Source organism: Thunnus thynnus, chromosome 23 (genome assembly GCF_963924715.1).
Source record: "Thunnus thynnus chromosome 23, fThuThy2.1, whole genome shotgun sequence".
NCBI lineage: Eukaryota > Metazoa > Chordata > Actinopteri > Scombriformes > Scombridae > Thunnus > Thunnus thynnus.
In genome coordinates, this window is record NC_089539.1 from 118,328 (window position 1) to 138,910 (window position 20,583).

The 20,583-nt window shown below is 39.7% G+C and overlaps 1 protein-coding gene across 1 annotated transcript in view; it reads right to left on the reverse strand.

The window, feature by feature from the left end:
* The window catches only part of rint1 (RAD50 interactor 1), a 52,280-nt gene extending 31,697 nt beyond the window's left edge, over positions 1 to 20,583 (reverse strand). Inside the window, exons 1-8 of the mRNA XM_067581424.1 lie at positions 20,173 to 20,583; positions 8,120 to 8,245; positions 7,101 to 7,216; positions 6,166 to 6,339; positions 5,892 to 6,032; positions 4,581 to 4,770; positions 1,045 to 1,155; positions 463 to 688 (exon numbers count right to left, since the gene is read on the reverse strand). Coding sequence (XP_067437525.1) covers positions 463 to 688; positions 1,045 to 1,155; positions 4,581 to 4,770; positions 5,892 to 6,032; positions 6,166 to 6,339; positions 7,101 to 7,216; positions 8,120 to 8,245; positions 20,173 to 20,397 — 1,309 coding nt within the window. The 5' untranslated portion in view covers positions 20,398 to 20,583. The remainder of the gene's footprint in view (positions 1 to 462; positions 689 to 1,044; positions 1,156 to 4,580; positions 4,771 to 5,891; positions 6,033 to 6,165; positions 6,340 to 7,100; positions 7,217 to 8,119; positions 8,246 to 20,172) is intronic.

The window sequence follows — 20,583 nt, forward strand, 5'->3', positions numbered from 1 at the left end:
GGGTCAAGTTAAAAAAAAAAAAAAAAATTGAAGTCACACCCCAGCCACCCACCTCCCTCTAATAAATAATGAACACTCCCTAAATCAAATCCAATAATATGCATTTCCATGTGTTGTTTTCCAGTGGACCCAGAAGGAAAGCTAGCCACTGAAAAGAGCAAACTCTTATCTATTTGTCATCTTAAACACAGATTATCATAACTGCATTGTCATGTTTGCCACGCCACTGCCTTTCAGCTACCAGATGATAAAACTAGCCTATATGCTTATGTTCCAAAAGGTTTCATGACTGTAGGAGTAGAGAACACCTTCATTGTCAATGAGTTGGGAGAGGTGTATTAAAATTGTCAAGGGTTCATTTTAATACAAACATAAGTTGTAGTTGACCAAACAATACTGATGCAAAAAAGGGAAGACTGGTTAGGATATTGCAGCTAAGTACTGTTGTATGTCCTAACTTACTCTTCTTTTCCACAGTGAGCCACTTCTGAAGGGTTGTGTCCTCAAGCAAGAGGTGAAGCAGTCCAGGCAGCATTGCTGGGTATGACTGGTTACTTCGCAACTCCTTTTCAAACTGCAGTACTTCCTCCACCAAGTGACAGAAGAGTGCATCATCATACAGCAGCTTAGAAGCATCGTTGGCCACCTTTTCCTGGACAAGAGACAACAGGCCTCGACACAGCTCCACCTACAAGCACATACAAATACAATAATTAGTGTACCAAGCTGGCAAAAAACCAAAAAACCTTTGTATTGTTCATGTATTTACCAGTTTTATTTGTTGATTCTTGACATCACAAGATGTCATAAAAATATTCTAATTAAAACAGTGTCAACACAATGTCAAGAGTGCAGGGATTTTGAGTTATTCCATGTTCTTTTCAGTATGAAAAACTTGAGCACTGTATCCTGGGTCTGAATTAAATCAGATTGAGTCAGATTGAATAAAATACCTGTTTGGACTATACTTAACCACAGGAAATCAAATCACTCAAGTAGAGCCTTTGTAGAAGAGTAGCAGTAGAGCATTATGTAACAGCATACCCTGGCACTAATGGTGACCCCAGCTCGGTCCAGGATAGGTTGGATCTTCTCCTCCATGAAGGTCGAGCTGTTCCCCATCCACATCAGAACCTGTGTGAGGTACCACTCTGGCTGAAAATGCACATATAGAGGATGAGTCTGAGGTTCTAAAGACTCAAAGAGTTCTTTGACAATGACTTGAATCATTGATTATAGATGGTTTGTATCTGACCAAGGTCCACAAATGGAAAGTTCTTGTTCTTGAAGACTGATTGGTAAATTTAGATTAAATTTAGCTGGGTTACAAATACAAAACATGACCAAGTCCAAGAGGGGAGTGGGGGTTGCAAGAGCAGTTGCAAAAGCATCTAAAAAGGTATGTAATTGTTCTGTGAGACAGGAAAATAATTTTATCCAGTTACAACATCACAATAATGAAGCAATGGGACAAATAGGCTATTTTTTACATAAACTTGATTATTATTAATAATACACATTCTCTGCTTTACCACTGAGGTGCTAAGTAATGGTGCCATAGTAAGGGGAATAGTGGAACCAGACATGGGGAGGGCCCTCAAAAGATTTTATCTGCAATTTGGAAATTTCACAATGTTGGCATTATATTTAAGATATTGGCAATGGCTAATAAATAGTTTGACAGACTATTTCTTTTATCTGAAACATTATAAGAGTATCTGAGGGGCCCTCAACCCTCTGAAAGATGCACATGATTTAGTCCACCCTGCAGTAGGGTGGACTAAAAAAGTTCCAAACAGGTCTTCAGACACTGTAATAGTGCTAATGCTGAGGAGTTCAGGTGAAGCTGGAGTGGATCATGTCACTTTAACAAAGTAAAATCTGGCTATCAGAAGAGAAAAGAAAGAAAACAATCAGAGGTAAAGCGGCTGTTGACAAATCAACAAAAACAACAAATCAGGTGCAAATTAGGGTCATTTTCTCTACTTCTATACAAACAGACTTTGGAGCCAGTGAAGTCACCCCCTGCTGGCCATTAGAGAGAATGCAGATTCCCGGCACTTCCACATTGGCCTAACTTTTCAGACCCGGAGCCACCTGCTTGGTCAGGACAGTAATTTAGTCAGCAAACAGCGCGAAAAATGGGTAACAAAATAGGTGAGACGCCAGCAAAAAAACAAAACAAAAACAAAACAAAAACAAAAACAAAAACAAAAACAAAACAACAAAATATCTGTGTAAATATTTAAATACTTGGAAGACTATTTGCCCATTCCTGACAAAAAGTGTGTTAGGAAACAACCATGTGTTTTGCAAGGTGTGTAGGGTGGACTCCATTTACAGTAAAATTGTCATGGAGGGAAAATTATGTTAACCAGCAAGCTAAGTTGGTTAAACATAAGTGCACCCAAGAAACCATAAAGAACACATCAACCATCTGTTTACTCTTCATTTTGTTGATAAACTTTCATGCAAGTTCTGAATTGATGTCCTCTTTTTCTTTTCATCTTCATAATGCAGGGGTGCTCTATCCACCAGGCCATGTTACTTTCAGTCAGGGTTTTAACCAACTGATCATCTTTACCTTCCTTTGTTGAACTAGTTAATTTAATCTTTTTTTGCTCTGAGATTACAGCAGGGCAGGTAGTAAAGGCACCTGGTGATTAGATCTCTGTAGCCGAGAGAGGAACGTTGACCAACGTTGACAGGTATGCACATAGTGAGTATATTGAGAGGGCTAGCATATGTTGAGATTTCACATTGTGCATTTTTTTATGCCGGCCTTACACCTAACGACTTTTCAAACAATTTCACTTTTGCAGACAAATTCTGAATGTCGGAATATAATCATGAGAGTTTTGCTAGAGTTGTGGCGCACTCCCATCATCACCAACCAGCATGTATTTTAATGAGAAATTTAATTCTTAAAACAGTTCGCCTCTCATTCCCACCGTCTTCTCCCACTAAAACAGTGCAGCTAACCAACGGAGGCTGGGAGGAAGTTGAGGTGAAAAAAAGTGAAAATGTAAAGTTTGTATGGAAATACAGTTCATCTTTATGGATTGTATTGATGCTGAATTGACAAGAAGGCTGTCAACATATGACACCTTTTATCTTGTGTCTCTAGAGTTATGTGCTTTTGCGGACATGTAAGGAATTTTTAATGTTATATTTCTTAAAGGTAGTTTGGTGTAATATTTTCCCCGGAGAGTGCAGGAGCTTTGGTTTAATTCAAACTGGTAATATGTATATTTTTAGTCTTACACTACAGAAACACTAGGTAACTGCTAAAGTATGATAAGTATGTCTGACGTTGACTACTGTAAGTTATCGGTTTGACAGCCTAATAATGTTTGTTTGCCATTTCTAACGGTAGTATGCAGTAAATGGTTGCCCTTTGTACGTGGTTTTTTAAACTACTTTCCTAACATGATGTGCTTGATGGTGTTATTAATGACTCCTGATGACTCCTCATTGCCCTTCAACTATGAGGCTATAGCTAACATAACATTTATTCATCCAGAAAAAACTAATATTTCTCTGTATCATTTGACCTCCTCTTTCTGTCAGCTGCTGTGTTTGCAGTGTACTTACTGGTATTTCAAACATGATTTCAGGCCAGTTGGAGGAGTTAAGCCTGTGACTTTCTGCCTTTGTATAATTATCCAGGCTGCTGCTGTTTCTACTGTATTTCATGCAATTTGCAGGGTTTCCAAACAGAAATACTTCAACATCCAGCAGCTTAAACTTGTAAAAATACAGTACAGTACAGGATGACACCTTTTAAAATGTGATTGCTGATATAAGAAACATTAACCCAAATATATTTTCATTTGTAAAAATATAACAAAAAAAGTTGTTAAATGAAAAATAGTTAATAGCAGGAACAGCATGTAGTGTTTCTCTTCACAGTTGTTCAGTTATAACTGAATTAATTAATTAATTAATTTCCATTTTCTTTTGGCTGGTTTTTCAGAACAAACTGCTGCACACACAAGGGCAGCTGTGGCCAAAAGCAGCTTCTGTTTCTACTTCATTGTTCAACAGTTTCTCTTCTCGTAAATTTTCACCAGGAGCAGGATGGGAAATAATCCCGAATGGAATGTAGTTGTAGTCTTACAAATAGTGACCCCGCAAGATCTCCAGTTTTTGCAAAATCTTAGTCTGTGACTAAAAACTCAGTGACTTATGACACATTGTCTTTCGATGTGAGAGGGTATCAAACTTTAGTCTTTTGAATGTCTTTTTAAAGTCTTCTAGTGTATGGTAGGCATTAAATGTGTTATAAACACTCACTGACTATCCTACGGGGACTACGGGGTCCAGATTTTTGCACTAAGGGCTACTGGAGTTCCCTAGCAAACAAATGACTTACTGCTATCATATGTTTGCTATGGAACTCCAGTAGTAATTATATTTTGATTATCATTACAATGTATGTATGAATTATACTGCATGTGTTTATGTATCTAACCTTGCTAGGATTACACACATACAGTAACCTGCGGTGGCTTCATTTGTTTCCAATGATGTGTGTTTGCACAAGTACATATGTGATGTTTGTTTTGTGTGTGAGAGACCTTGCTGAGGGAGTTGGTCTGTCGATTCCCATAGAAGTGGTATCTGAACCTCCTGCTGAGCGGCAGCAGCATGATCTGGATGGGCAGACAGAGTGGAGGAGCTTGGGTTGAGGGTGTGACTGAAGAAACAGGCTGGGTAGACGGTCCACCTTGACTGGAGGCCAACGCCCTCTGAGATATGAGGTCATCACTAGCAAGAGACGTTAAAGAAACCAAACGCTAGCATATCTGGGGTGTTAGGAACCCACAACGTCCTCAGTTTGAATCCTGCTGAGGACCTGTTTCATGTCATTGTCTTGTCATTCTACTGTCATCAGTCTTGATGACATACACTTGTATGTCATCAATATGTGTAAGATGATAAGATCTTAAAAGTCGTAAGATGTTACTATGTCAAATCCTCATTCAAAAACATGAGGGCAAAGTCTTTTCATTCCATCTTATTTTATTACATCTATTATCAGACAAACTGTCAAAACTGTTCTTGGAACCAGGAGAAAGCTGCAGTGTTGATTTGATTTGTGTATTTGAAGGTCTTCATGTTCTTCTGTGAGGGGAGAATGTTGTTAAACCAACAGCCGAATGAAATCCTATGAAACTACTAAATCCACACAATACAGAAGGCACTATTGTCATGAAGGCATAACTCCACCAGTTTGGCATTTTCCTGACCTTGAAATTCTCTTTACCTGCCTGTGTGGTATTTTGATGCTAGTGCACAGTGCACAGGTGGGAGCAGATACACAAACACTTGTGAGGCTCATTTAAATGTGTCAGTGCACAGCAAGTTGTTGTTTTTTTGGTGGAAAGAGTAGAAGTCTCAGAACTAGGGTTGCAAATTTCATGCATCTTCCTTTACCAATCACAGAACACATCGTCAATACTCAATTAATTATTAACATTTCATTAAAAAAAGCATGTTTTTTTTTTTTTATAGATAAACAGTTTTTGCAGCACCATACATGTTGGATCTGGACCTTTTTTCTTCTTCGCCTCGTGTACATGTGTCGTCTGTTCTCTTTCTAGGTTTTCATCTCAGGTCCTATCTGTTTTGCTCTTCCTGCAGCTTCTTCCTTAATTTCCCTGTTAAAGTTGTTTTTGGGTGAGATTGCTTACCTGAATCGGAGGACTAAGGATAAGACCTTGTAAAACCCCTTCATGCAAATTTGTGATTTTGGGCTATATAAATAAAACTGACTTGACTTGAGACAGAGTCATTGTTGTATGTTTGGAGACAATGAAGGTGATCATTGAAACAAATGATTCACGTGTACAGAACACAGATGGGAATAAGCCCAAACTGAAGGATACGAGGTCTGCAGGGCCAGCAGCTGTATGACAAGCAGTTCCAGCTGGCTGGTGATCTCATGAGAATTGACAGTGGGTGTCAGTGACTGGGTAGGAGGGGAGATGATCGGCCAATGAAGTTGAGACAACACTTTCTCAAAATCACTATGAAAGAATTGAAGAGGATTAAGCTCATTCAGTGAACATAGGAGAACAACACAGTAATAGAGTATGCACAGTATCTTTGCATTGCTGAACATAAACAAACATTGTGTACAGGGATTAGGTGGAAGTATACCTGGCCAGTCTGTCTTTGATGATCTTGTGCCAAAAATTAAGGGTTTCTCGGAGGAAGTCCTGGAGGTGAGAACATCCAGACTGGTTTAGTCCGGTGTCTAGCACAGCCATGCGCTCCACTGCCTTTATGGCATCCCAGACACTGCTGGTCATTAGACACTGCTGGACTTCAGCGCTGTAGGCACACAACACTTATATCAATGCTTCGATTACTGCTTTGTCATGTTAAATCTCAGCATATCCAAAGGAGTTGGGGTGACGTGGGTAAAATTTTCACATGTAGGTAAATGGTAACAAGAATATTGAGACCAATAATGAATCTCCATTGTTTAGATACTTAACTTTGTGAGTAAGTGTATCTAATTTGTACATGTATTCCTTATTCTTTATTTTGCTCAGCTTTAATCAAGAAACAAGCTTATTTGTAGACCAACTTCAAGAACTAACTTGGCACCAGTCCAAGTAAAAGCTCACTAGAAAGCAATTCAGAGAGTATCTTCAATTCCTTTTGATTGCTGCAGTGCTGTACACATTGAGTGCATAATGCACATTCACATTTTCTCTCAATGCCAGGATTCTACTAAAAGAACCACCTACTATGTACTGTACCATAACTTGCCTCAGGATGCCTTCTTAAATACCTTCTGTTTTTTCTAAAAATAAGTAGTAGTAATAGTCAGCACATATCTATTCTGATTTCAACATTTATCGTAATTCTAGATTGGACACCTCAGCCCAGCCAAATTTGGAACCAATGGTTTTATCATTGGTACAGTTAATGCCTCGGATCATTAATATTTCAGCTTGTGCTAGTATGTTATCTGTTTACATCTATGTTACCTCTTTCTCTGGTCACATATTTCTGAAATGTCACTCTCCATCTGTCTTTGATTACTAATCAGTGACTTCATCCATCCTTAACCTTGTTTACAGTACCTGAGTTCCTCTATGTGTTGAAGGCACTGCAGGTATTTCATATGTCTCTCTATAGTGTTGACTTGGTTAAGCGTCTGGCCAAGATTATCCATCCAAGGCTGGGCCCCCTGTAGGTGCTAGAAGAAGGAATAATTAAAGAATAATTACATCTCCTAGAATGGCATTAGTCAGGGGACTGCCTTTGTCAGACATGTAACCTGTAATATTGCTTGCTTATCTCTTCCTTAAAGTAACAGTATGGGAAAATTCCTTTGTGACTTTTGTTATACATAGAGGAACTGTTACAGAGTTGCAATGCTTACAACTCAGGAGAGGGAGCTCTTAAGGCCTTTTTTAGTCACAGTGGTAGTAATGCTGGGGAACAGCAGTATATTGCAAAAAATAATATTAAGAATTTTGAGTTGTGTACAATACAGTATAATCGTGAATATTAAAACTAATTTTGCAGTTGAATGTGGCTTTATTGACAACTGACGCCGGTGGATGGAGGCTCACCCAGATGTCCCAATAGATGTTCACATAAACTTCATCAATTATCAGAAATTACACAGAATTCTGTAGTGTGGTTAAATATTAGAAATTAAGTTGACATTTAATTCCTGTGTTTGTGAATATGCATGTATGTAACATATTAAAATCATGCTGAAAGAAGCTGTTGGGTGTAATGTGATTTTTTGTTTTCTTTTGCCCTGTACTGCAAGGGGAGAAAAATAGAAATAACACTTAAAATAAGCTAATACAACATCTCCATTTCAATGAAAAATTAATTAAAGAAATTAATCTTAATTCCCAGCATTTTATTGTTCATTAAACAGCTTTATTTGTTTTGTATTAGAAATCATAGGGGTGGGGAGGGGGGTTGGTGGGAGGGGTGAGACACGCGAGTGACAGACGTCCAAAATGCTTCTACAAACGCTTTCTATGTGGATTGGTCATAACAACTATAATATTAGTGAGTAACCACACACCGCTAGATATTCAAAACAATATCTACTCTGCTGTCGTGGTGGTCTCTCTACCTGGTGCAGCACGTTGGAGATAAGTTGCTCTCTCTGCAGCAGGTCCTCCAAAGAACATCTAGACTCCTCAGCAGCAGACAGAGCTGCAGACACTTTAGGAGGCACAGAACTGGATTCAGTCAGAACCTGAATGACACAAATGAAAGAGTCACTGCTCATGTTTAATACAGTAATGGAAATAAACTGCATATGTCTTGTGGTCAGTTGATAGCTAGAACAGTAAATATTCTTCACTTCCCTAGTATCAGACAACAAAACCTGCAGAGGCTGGTAAATCTAATGAACTTCTCTGCAGCAGATGTAACTCTTGGTCTTCCTTTCCCAGGGTGGTCCTCATGAGAACCAGTTTCATCATAGTGTTTGATGGTTTTTGCAACTGTGCTTGAACAAACTTTCAAAGTTCTTGAAATTTTCAAGATTGATTCACCTTCATGTCTTAAAGTAATGATGGACTGTCATTTCTCTTTACTTAGTTGAGTGGTTCTTGCCATAATAAAGATTATTACAGTAGTCGAATGTGGCTATACACTTCATATAACACTTCCTTGGCACAACACAACTGATAGTCTCATACGCATTAAGAAGGCAAGAAATTCCATCAATTAACTTTTGACAAAGCACACCTGTTCATTGAAAACCACTCCAAGTGACTACCTCATGAAGCAGGTTAAGATATTGCCAATAGTGTGCAAAGCTGTCATCGAGGCAAACAGTAGCTACTTTGAGGAATCTAAAATATAAAACATATTTGCGCAAAATGTATCTATTTCCAGTTGTTGGGTAATTAGTATGTATTATTATTATTATTATCATTATTATTATAATTATTATTTATTCTTGTCTTTGAACTAGCCAAAAGAGAAAAGCTTCAGACTGAAGGCAATGACTGAAGAGCATCTACTGAAACTTCCTGGGAGGCTAAACTTAAATGAACAGTCTCTGCACCTGGTTGTAACTAGTTCTTTCGAGAGCGCTGTTTGTATTGATGTATCAATGCATATTCATCACCTCACCACTTCATCTTTGCAAGCTCCCACTTCTCCTCTAGTGCTGCTGATACATTGTGTATGTGTATTACAGGAATTAATGGGACTCTAATGGGATATTACATTGCTACAAATGAGGTACAGTGTGTGTGAAATGTAAGACCAAATAGTGTCCCCCAATCAGATTTGTAAAGATGCATTTTCTTGCTAAGTGTGAATGACGTCTGTGTATGGACTATTACTGTACTGATTTGCTTGCTTGAATGTAAGCCAGATGTATTTGCAATATTTGTTTTGACTTGTATGTTGTATATAGTGTATGTGTTGTGTAAATTTGTATGTGTGAAATTAATGTTTCTTTTCAACTGAAGTAAAGTTACAAGAAATGATGTGCCTGTGCTGCTCTTATAAATTAAAGTCATGTAACCAGTCTATAAAATTCTAACTTTTTATAATTAAACCATTAACAGTAATTCTGAAGATTCTGAGTAGCATACCTGGGTAATAAGCTTTGCTATAGACCATATCTAGTGTTAATTTTGTCAGCTATTTTTTATTTAGTCTTAGTCTTAGTCCTCTGTCAAATGTCCTTGTTAGTATTATTCATATTTAGTCGACCTCATCCTGATTTTGGGCATTTTAGTCTTATCTTAGTCAAAGAAATCTGTAACTATTTTAGTATAGTTTTAGTCAATTAAAACATTTCTGTCTTTTTTAACCATCAGATTATATTGAACATTTCAGTCAATCTAGTCTAGCCAAAACCAATATTTTTTGTCATTTTAGTCAAACTTATTTCAAATAAGACTTTAACCTTATCATTATCTCATGAAAAACACATGATAAAGAATGCAGCTTTTCAGAAAATGTCTGGTCTGATGGTATCAATTTAAAGAATACATCCAGACATGGAACATGTTCTGATTTGCATATGTATTTTGAACCAACATGATTAAACAACCCAATATTCTCTTTAATACATTTATAAAAAAATGAAAACTGTACAGACAATAAAACAAACCTACCTTTCTGTTATGAACAATGGAAATAAAAGTAGTTAGCCTAATAAAACTGAAAAGAATACTGTACACACACCAACTGCAATCTGCTTGCATTAAAAAATAAAATAAATAGATCTAAGATCAGTGTTAACAAGAAACTTAATAAGTATAGTTAAGGTTAATAAGCCTAGCAAGCTAGTTCATGGCATCAATATTAAAGGTTTACCAAGGCAAGATTTGGTAGAAAAACAACAACAGCGATAAGGAAAGGTAACGTTATACATTGCTATTATAATCAATACAGCTGTCTGGGCCGTGTAATGGCTTGTGTTTCACTTGCACTATATACACTCATTGTGTATTGGGCCCTGAATGCTTCCAAAACGTGGGTGACCTACACCCAACACTAGGGATGCATGATATTGGATTTTTTGCCGATATCCAATAAGCTGATATTTCCAACTCATTGTGGCCAATTGCCGATGTCAATACTGATATATAGGCTACACATATTTTTTTCCAGTTGGCTGAGGCGAATATTATGCATACAAGCATAGATTGTACTAAATATGATCAAGAAAGACAATATATGAAGTGTGGCAGGTGGAATCGAGTGGAAAAAGGGAAGGTGCACCAATTAGTATGTTCAAGATATAAGGCTACCTGAAGGAGGAATGGAGGTTTTTGCTACTGTTGGTCAGTTAATAAATGCTGCAGCTTGTCAAGACCATGAAAAGTCACGTCTGTTGTTTCCCCAACTGCTGGAAAAGTGAAGGGTTTAGCTCCAAAGTTAGCAACAATGGGTTAGTCTAGCCTGACGACACTAAACAGATAAATAGAAAAGATAAATAGGAAATGGAGAAATGTGTAGCTGCCAGCTAACCCCAAGACCAAGTGGTCTTGAGCGAACTGTAGACGGCAGCAAGGTTCTTTTTGGAGAAAAGTGGCTTTTTTCCTTGTAACTCTGCCATGCACACCATTGATGTTCAATGTTCTCCTGATGGTGGACTCATGAACATTGACTGTAGCCAGGACAAGAGTCCTTTAGTGTCCTAGATGTTACCCTGGGGTCCCTTGTGGTCACCCGGGGTATTACATGCCTGCTCTTGGTGTGATTTTTGTTGTTTGACCATTTCTGGGGAGGGTAATAATGGTGTTGAATGTCTTCAATTTGGACATGATCTGCCTGAAAATCGACTGGTGAAATCCAAACTCTTCAGAAATGTTTTTTTTTTGCCCTTTCCAGCTTGGTAAGCATCAGCAACTCTTCTTCTAAGGTCCTCAGAAATATCCTTTGTTTGAGCCATAAAACACTTCAACAAACATGTGTTGTGAAGACAGACTTTGATAGTGAAGACCAAGATTTCTCTTAATTAAATTACACTTGATTTTCATCCCATTGTTTGAAACACCTGACTCTAATTTCCCCTTCAAATGAACTGATAATCCTAGAGGTTAACATACTTTTGCTACACACAAATATGTAACACTGGATCATTTTCCTCAATAAATAAACAAACAAGTAAAGTTTTTGTCTCATTTATTTAACCAATGTCTCTTTATCTAGTTTTAGGACTTGAATGGAAATCTGATCACATTTTAGGTCATATTTATGCAGAAATAGACCAAATTCTGAAAGTTTCACAAACTTTCAAGCAGCACCGTATATTCCCTCTTTGTGGAGCCCATAATGACCTACTAGAGACATCAATGAGTAACTATTATTGATCAATTGCCATTAATAATTTAATCGATTAAAAATATATTATCCGATAATGCAGAGGACTTGGGACGAGCAGTGTAACTGTGATTTGCTGTAGTACTCAGTTGTTTCCTCTTAGTGTTTAATGAGGTGGAGTTACAGGTGTGTTTGCTGACCATCCATAAGGGCCGCACAAATTGTAAAACAAACGCACCTCCCTGCCACCCAAGGAAGAAATAAGTGGCAGCATGCCTTGCTTTGCTCACTGTGGCGATCGTGTTAATGGACACTGCAGCATAAAGTTATGAAAATTCCACAGAGTAGTTGTCTGGTGGCTGTCCGGTTTAGCTAGCTATCTGAGACTTATGTTAATGCTTTACTAGCATATTTAACAGAAGCACCTGCTTGGTTAATGCAGAGAGCAGAGAGTATTGTTGTGTCTGCAGTGCTAATCAGGACAAGGAGGATTTAGATGGGCTTGCAACAAAATCTGCACTGTGTTAAAGGTAACACCTCCTGCTTTGAGTATAATGCACTGTATTTTAGCAATGGTAGTACATGTTGAAAGATTTCCTGACAGTAATTGTGTATACCCGGGTCATCTGTTCCGGCTGAGTAGCTGTTTCCAGCAGCTGGACTAACTTTAGCTACAGTGAACAACACACATCACTCCAACCATGTAGATCAGGTATGCATAATATTTTATATAAAACTAGTAAGACTGAAGTCCAGTGTAGGGAGATTGGGGTAACCTGTTTTACATTTATTTGATAACATTACGGGTTATTTACTGTTGAAAGCTACAGCACTTATGGAAAAATGGGTCACATATGTTTTAATTCTTACATATGTCCAACACATCTAGTCTTTTGTCTAATTTATGCCCTCCAATGCAGCCTGGAAGTTGTGCAACACTTTGTCTTCTGTCTGGCCAATCGTTGAGTAGCGACAGACAGGAGCTTGGGAGCTTTGCAGTTTTAAATTAAGTCATTATTTTGTGTTATTTCATTTGTGTTTATTTCACTTTATTTATTTAACTTTTCATGACAAAGGTCTTAAGATGGCACCAACCAAATTTTAAGTTTGACAGGTTAAATCTCTAGGAGGAGTTCATTAAAATACAACGCCTGCAAATGGCAAAATCTGTGTAAAAATTGAAAATTAAATTCAAAATTGCTGACTTCTTGTTGGATTTAGGGTATGGCTCCAAGAGGTTTTTTTGTGCGTCTGGACATGATAAGTGCCTACCAAATTTCATTCATCTACGTCAACTTTAAGGGTGGGTACGTTTAATTTGAAATTTTGTAAGGGGCGCCCTCGAGCCATTTTGCCACGCTCATGCTCCAGATCAATAAAATATTAAATTTTTCACCACTTCTGACACATGTCACAAGTTTTCGAGCACATTTAAGCCCTCAAAAATGTGTTTCTTTTGGAAGAAGAAGAAGAAAAAGAAGAAGAATTAAAGCTGCAATGATTGTGCCCACGCACCTTCGCGCATGTTGGGGGTGTGCCACAGTCAGAGGGCTTTTATTGCAGGTACACAGATGTTTTCAGGACCGAGCTCTCATCAGACATTGCACAAACAAGTTCAATATCACTTCCTGTGTGCTCTGTGTGGTGCTAGACAACACCCACCAATTATACATCATGTTAGTGTATATCAAGTGTAGACCACACCTTGAAAATGTCATGTGAATCAGATGATGTTTGTCACATAAGGCTGAATTTCCTGTTGCCAGTAGGTGGTGCTACTCGAGAGGGTCATTAATGCAGAAGCATATTTGTTGGAGGTTGACTGAAATGCATATGCATTTTCATGAATATCGGACATTGCGCAAAAGAGTTAAAGATGTTGCTGTATATCATGTGTAGATCACACCATGTAAATTCTGTGTAAATTGGACAATGTTTGTCATATAAGGCTAACTTACTGTTGTCAGTAGGTGGTGCTATGACTATGAGTCAGTATTGACATGTAGATGTGTTCAGGCCAGGACTCTTATCAAGCATGAGAAATTATGGTGTAGGTTAGACAATGTACATTCAAGTTGTTGCTTAACGGCGAAACAATGAAGTTTGCCACATCACAACAGCAACGGAGTTCAATGCAAAGTAAGGATTTTGATAACTTTTCATCACAAAGGTTTTTAGATGACACTGACCACATCTGTAGTCATTCGGATCAAATCTCTTGGAGGAGTTTGTTAAAATATAAGGCCTGGGTGACAACGAAAACTCACAAGCTTCACAATATGGCATCATCAAGGTCTTAAGGCTTTTCTGACGAAATGTGAGGTGGATCAGCAATACATGCTAGATAAGGTCATAAAAGTGCAGCACCTGTAACTTCCTGTTGCCAGTAGGTGGCACTATGACTATAACTCAATAATGACATGAAGATGTCGACTCTCAACACAGAGGGGGTGAAGCATTCTCAAGGGGCCCCTAGAAAAAAGTCATTTTAAAATTCACAGCTGTAAAATAGCTGATATATCCTATCTATAATCACAAATTGTTATTGAGCCATGCAACCCTATGTCCAAGGAAACATACAGTGAAGCCACGGTGAGACAAGCTTGTTCTGAAGAACAAAAAAGAAAAAAGGTTGCCAGCCGCATTTAAATGTTTCAGCACTGAGGACTGCATGTGGTGCCCTACATACCTGAAGCCCACAGTTCACCACCGACCAGTTCATGTTTCTAACAGGTTCTCCCCCCTCAGTAACACACCTGCTGAGAAACCAACTCTGATTATTGAGCTCCATAGTCAGAAACGTGAAGTTAGCGACACCAGCAGCCATAGTTAAATGTATTCCTGGGGCCAGAGCGGGTGACATAGAATCAAATTTAAAACTGCTGGCTAAGGAAAGCGTAAATATGGTATGACTGTCATCCATGTCGGCGGTAACGACTCCAGATTACGCCAATCGCAGGTCACCAAAATTAATGTTGAGTCAGTGTGTACATATGCAAAAACAATGTCGGACTCTGTAGTTTTCTCTGGGCCCCTGCCAAACCTGACCAGTGATGACATGTATAGCCACATGTCACAATTCAACCGCTGGCTGTCGAGGTGGTGTCCAGCAAACAATGTGGGCTTCATAGATAATTGGCAGACTTTCTGGGAAAGGCCTGGTCTGATTAGGAGAGACGGCATACATCCCACTTTGGATGGAACTGCTCTCATATCTAGAAATATGGCTGAGTTTATTAGTAGACCAAAACCATGAAAACCCAGAGTTGAGACCAGGAAGCAGAGCTGCAGTCCTACACACTTCTCTGCGCTTCCATTAGAGCAGTTACCCACCCAAAACCACATAGAGACTGTCTGTCCCCCGACCACTTAAATCAATGAAATCCAAAGTAAACAAAAGAAGAGTCATTCATAAAAATCTAATAAAAATTAAAACCACTACTGCAATAGGACAACAAAATAAGAGAATTAAATGTGGACTCTTGAACATTAGATCTCTGTCATCTAAAGCCGTATTAGTAAACAATTTAATCTCAGATCATCATATTGAACACAGGCACCTTAGAAACAGCTGTAAATCCTGACATATATTTGGACTGTTTTTCTCCAGTCGACTTTTCCGAAATAACTTCAATGATTTGTTCAGCTAAACCATCAATCTGTCTCTTATACCCCATCCCAACTAGGTTGCGTAAGGAAGCCTTACCCTAAGTTAGCGCTTCTTTACTAGACATGATCAATCTGTCTTTAGTAACAGGCTATGTACCACAGTCCTTTAAAGTAGCTGTAATTAAACCTTTTCTTAAGAAGCCTACTCTTGATTCAGGCATGTTAGCCAATTATAGACCTAAATCTAACCCTCCATTTCTCTCTAAGATCCTTGAGAAAGCAGTCTCTAGTCAGTTATGTGACTTTCTACATAACAATAGTTTATTTGAGGATTTTCAGTCAGGATTTAGAGCGCATCATAGCACAGAGACAGCACTGATGAAAGTCACAAATGACCTCCTAACTGCATCGGACAAAGGATTTGTCTCCATACTTGTCCTTTTAGATCTTAGTGCCACATTCAACACAATTGACCATCAAATGCTTTTGCAGAGACTGGAACATTTAATTGGCATTAAAGGAACTGCATTAAGCTGGTTTCAGTCCTATTTATCAGACCAGTTTCAGTTTGTACATGTTAATGATGAATCCTCCATGAAGGCAAAAGTTAGACACGAAATTCCACAAAGTTCTGTACTTGGACCAATTCTATTCACCTTGTATATGCTTCCTTTAGGTAATATTATTAGGAAACACTCCATAAATTTTCATTGTTATGCAGATGATACCCAATTATATTTATCAATGAAGCCTCAGGCTGCCCTAACAAGTCTCTAAAGACTCTCCAGCTGGTCCAGAATGCAGCTGCATGTGTACTGACTAAAACTAGGAAAAGAGATAACATTTCTCCCATTTTTGCTTCGCTACATTGGCTTCCTGTAAAATCTAGAATAGAATTTAAAATCCTTCTCTTAACTTACAAAGCCCTTAATGGTCAGGCACCATCATATCTTGAAGAGCTAATAGTACCGTATTATCCCACTAGAACACTGCACTCCCAGAATGCAGGCTTACTGGTGGTTCTTTCAGTCTTTAAAAGTAGAATGGGAGGCAGAGCCTTCAGCTATCAGGCTCCTCTCTTGTGGAACCATCTTCCAGATTCGGTCTGGGACACCCTCTCTATATTTAAGAGTAGGCTTAAAGGCCTTCGCAGTCCTGTTGGCATCCTTCCCTGGCTATTGCTACTGCTATTGCTGCTGCTATTGTTATTGTTATTATTGTTGTTATTCTGTCCCCCCCCCCCCCCCCCCCTCCCCCTTTCCCTCTTTCTCTCTCAACCCAACCGGTCAAAGCAGATGGCTGCCCACCAAGAGCCGGGTTCTGCTTGAGGTTTCTACCCGTTAAAGGGGAGTTTTTCCTTACCGCTGTCGCCAAGTGCTTGCTCATGGGGGAATTGTTGGGTCTTTGTAAATTAAAGAGTATGGTCTTGACCTGTTCTATGTGAAAAGTGCCCTGAGATGACTTTTGTTGTGATTTGGCGCTATATAAATAAAAATTGATTGATTGATTGATACACCAATTGACAAATGGCTCAGCACCACTGCCAATAGACAGTGACAAGCCAGGTGCACAGTCTCAGTACCATGTCTTTCTTACATGGGAACAACATAGACATAAAATAGACACAGCAGTCTACAACACTACGAGGCCTACTCAAATACAAAGTGGACAGTTTATGACACCACAGGCAGTGACAGGTGCTGAGATGCGGTAAGCATGGAGCTAAACAACAGATACATCTAATATTCTGACTGATTTCTTCATAACCAAAATTTAAACTATACTATAATAAAGACTAATTATGGATGTTTCACCCACCAGTTGTTGTCCCTGCTTAGACTGCTGTAGTTTCATGTAACGTTAGTCCATTTGTGTTTTTCTCCATCCTCCACAGAACAAAATAATCAAAACAGTTTGACAAACTTTGTACATTTCACGGTCCCTTTTAAAAACTACATCCTCCTCTCTTTCATGGTGGCAAATCTGCCAACCATTTTGTCCTTATTAGTGTTTATGTCCCGCAACACACAGCAAAGTGAGGTTGGATAGTTTGGTCTCAGCCACGCACGAATGCAAATAGCTCTTAATGGGCCTCAGATGGCTGAAACTTTGTCTGGCAAGTTTCACTCACTATGAACATAAAAAGATGCAAATATCTCATATTTTGGTTTAAGTTTTCAACGAAGTTAGTCATAAACTTTGAATTGCTGCTTCTGCAGCCTTCACTTCCCGCAGTCAACGAGCAGAAATTCGGATAGCGCCACTCTGCCATTGCAACCCACACTGTGGTCGGAGGGGGGATTACACCCATAGTGATAAGAACTACCATAGAGGACTACCATAGAGAATGAATAGAAGAAGCCGAGAGATTTAAGTTCTCCTATTCCTGCTGCACTCGTGGGGCTGTGTGCTACGTCCCCAGAGGGGCCTCTACTGAGCGTGGGCCCTGGGGCGGCGGCCGCCCCCTCTGCCCCTGCGGTCGCTCCACTTATACCCATAAAATATTAAATCTTTCACCACTTCTGACAAAATGTGCAACGTTTCATAAGTTTTCAAGCACGTTTAGTCCCTCAAAATGCGTTTCTTTTGGAGGAATTCCTTCAGTTTCAATGGGGCATTTGCACCACTAGGTGCTCGGGCCTAATAATAATTCCTTCAGATACAATAGCACTGCTAGGTGCTCGAGCTCTAGCAGTGCCCTAGTAAATAGACAGGGAAAATGGCCTGTTGACAGTCATATTGACATCATACTAGTAACATCACACCTTTCACTTTGGTTTCAATGTCCATATCTGTAGTATTACTTCAAACTGGGCTTCCTGCCTGTTGTTTCACCTGCTTCCAGACAGAGATTTGGTGATGTTTTTTTCTTAATTTGTTGTCAGTTTCCCTCCTAACAGTTAGTTTGGAGGTTTGTTTGTTGGGGTGTGTTTGGCTCGTTTGGGGAACTTGGTGTCTTCAGTTGGAACAGAGTCAGCCAGGCTTTAACTGGCAGAATAATCAGTATAATCAATAAAAAACCCATCCTGTGTGAGGAGAGTATGTGGCTGACACAGAAGTAGCCTCAACCAGACCCCACCATGCTCGTCAGAAAGAAAGCTGCTTTCACCTCACATATTTAGAGATGCACAATATTATCGACATGTTATCAGTATTGGACGATAAAAGCTCTAAAATGAAATATCGGCATCGGCCATTTGTGCCAATTATGAGAGGCCGATTTGTTGCCATCTCCTCTGCTGCAACAAATCTGCTGCTCCACGGAGTGTTTCACCCTGACGGCTCTGGTGTTTCCTTCCCAGGCTCCACTTCACTTAAGCTGCCCGTCAGACCCGCTGCTTCTTCCCACTTTAACTTGAATAACAAACCGTTGCTCAGTGCACTGGTTGGATACACATGCAGAACCGGGGCTAACATTAGCCAGGAGGCTAGCAGAGGCTAGCTGGCTGTGCTTCCCTCCAGCCATGCTGTGGCTAACGCTCCACTAGCCTCTCAGCTAACGTTAGCCCCGGCTCTCCATGTGGATCCAACCAGAGCACCGGGCCCTGGTTTGTTATTCAGGTTAAAGTGGGAAGAAGCAGCGGGTCTGATGGGCAGCTTGAGTGAAGCAAAGCCTGCGGAGAAAGCACCGGGACCGTCAGGGAGAAACAGTTCATCGAGGAGCTGCTAAGTTCAGATGCACACCAGGAAACACCTCGGCTGACAGGATGTACCACTCTGTTTGGAAAAAACATCTTTTTGGTTTATAACGGCAGTTGGCAACCAGTGTATTAGGTGCATTACCGTCACCTTCTGCTCCGGAGTGCGGACCAGAGATTAAAGCCTGCACATTAATCCTGTCTGTTTAATGAACTCAATGAAAACTCTACTGCTCCACCCACTTGGCAGGTTCATTCAAGTTTTAAGGCTTCCTAAATTCTTCCTTCATATATTGTCTTTCTTGATCATGCTTAGTACAATCTATGCTTGCATGTCTCCTCAGCCATCTGGAAAAAAATATGTGCATATGTTGATATCGGCGCATATATCAGTATCGGCATCGGCAATTGGCCACAGTGAGTTGGAAATATTAGCATATCAGATATCAGCAAAAAATCCAATATCGTGCATCCCTACACATATTATTTATTTATTTTGGACTAATTGAGCACATGGTTCTTAATCCTATTCTGACAAAACTAAATTTAAATGAAATTTATGATGAAATGATATGAAACATTCCATTATTGATGGCCATTATCAAAATCAAACTCTATGTGGAAAGATAGAGCTGGCAGTGGCAGTGCCGCCGCAGCAACGCTGTCTGTGTGGACACTGGAGGTCTGCGAGACGCAGGCGCTCTGCGACGCACACGCGGTGCTCACTTTGAGGTAGGCTGTGTGACCCAGGCGTAATCTGTTAACATGGGCGCCGACATGAAAACCAAGAGGTTCCCCGTAGCACACGCAAGCTGTGTGTCCCAGGCGTTATAATACATCCATGACTCCAAGGCATCAATAAACGCTAAAGAGCTGTTAACACCTAACAGCTGTTCATCTGCATAGCCTCTTCAGAAACTGACGTCGCCTCAGATGACGGTTCAGAAGAATGGTAGTCTCATTTCTCTAAATGCGCGTTTCCTCAACTTCTCTTCCCTCACATCTTTTCCTTGCATCTCTCCCTCGTTCACTCAAATTCAAAAAGCATTATTGTGTAAGAAACACAGTAATAAACAGCTGTCAGGTGTTATACTATGCGTTTTAAGCTGCACATGAAAAAATGTCGACGTTTTTAATTCACCTGTTTCTCTAGTACGTTGTTTTCCTCTCTCAGTTTTCCAAGCAGATCGCCAACAGCCTTCAATGATTTCAGGTCGCTTCCAATCTCTTTCTCCAGGAAATCCACTACATACTCCTGTAGTTCCCCCGAATCTGCCAGAACAGATTCGCTATCTCTGGTGGTTGTATAACCGGGATTTAATTCATGATCTGTCAGTTTGTTCTCTACTGCTGTGGTCGCCGCCATCTTCTCTTTCCAATGATGTCAACAAACTTCCTTGGTATGGTGTGTGGATAGTGCCCTATAATACATCCATGGTAGTGCCACGGATGGTACTATAGGGGGGCGCTCGTTTATCGTCTGCGTGTGGCTCACGAGCAGCCATACTGCCTTGGTGAATGGTGACGTGGCACTGTATGTCCAAGTTTTTAT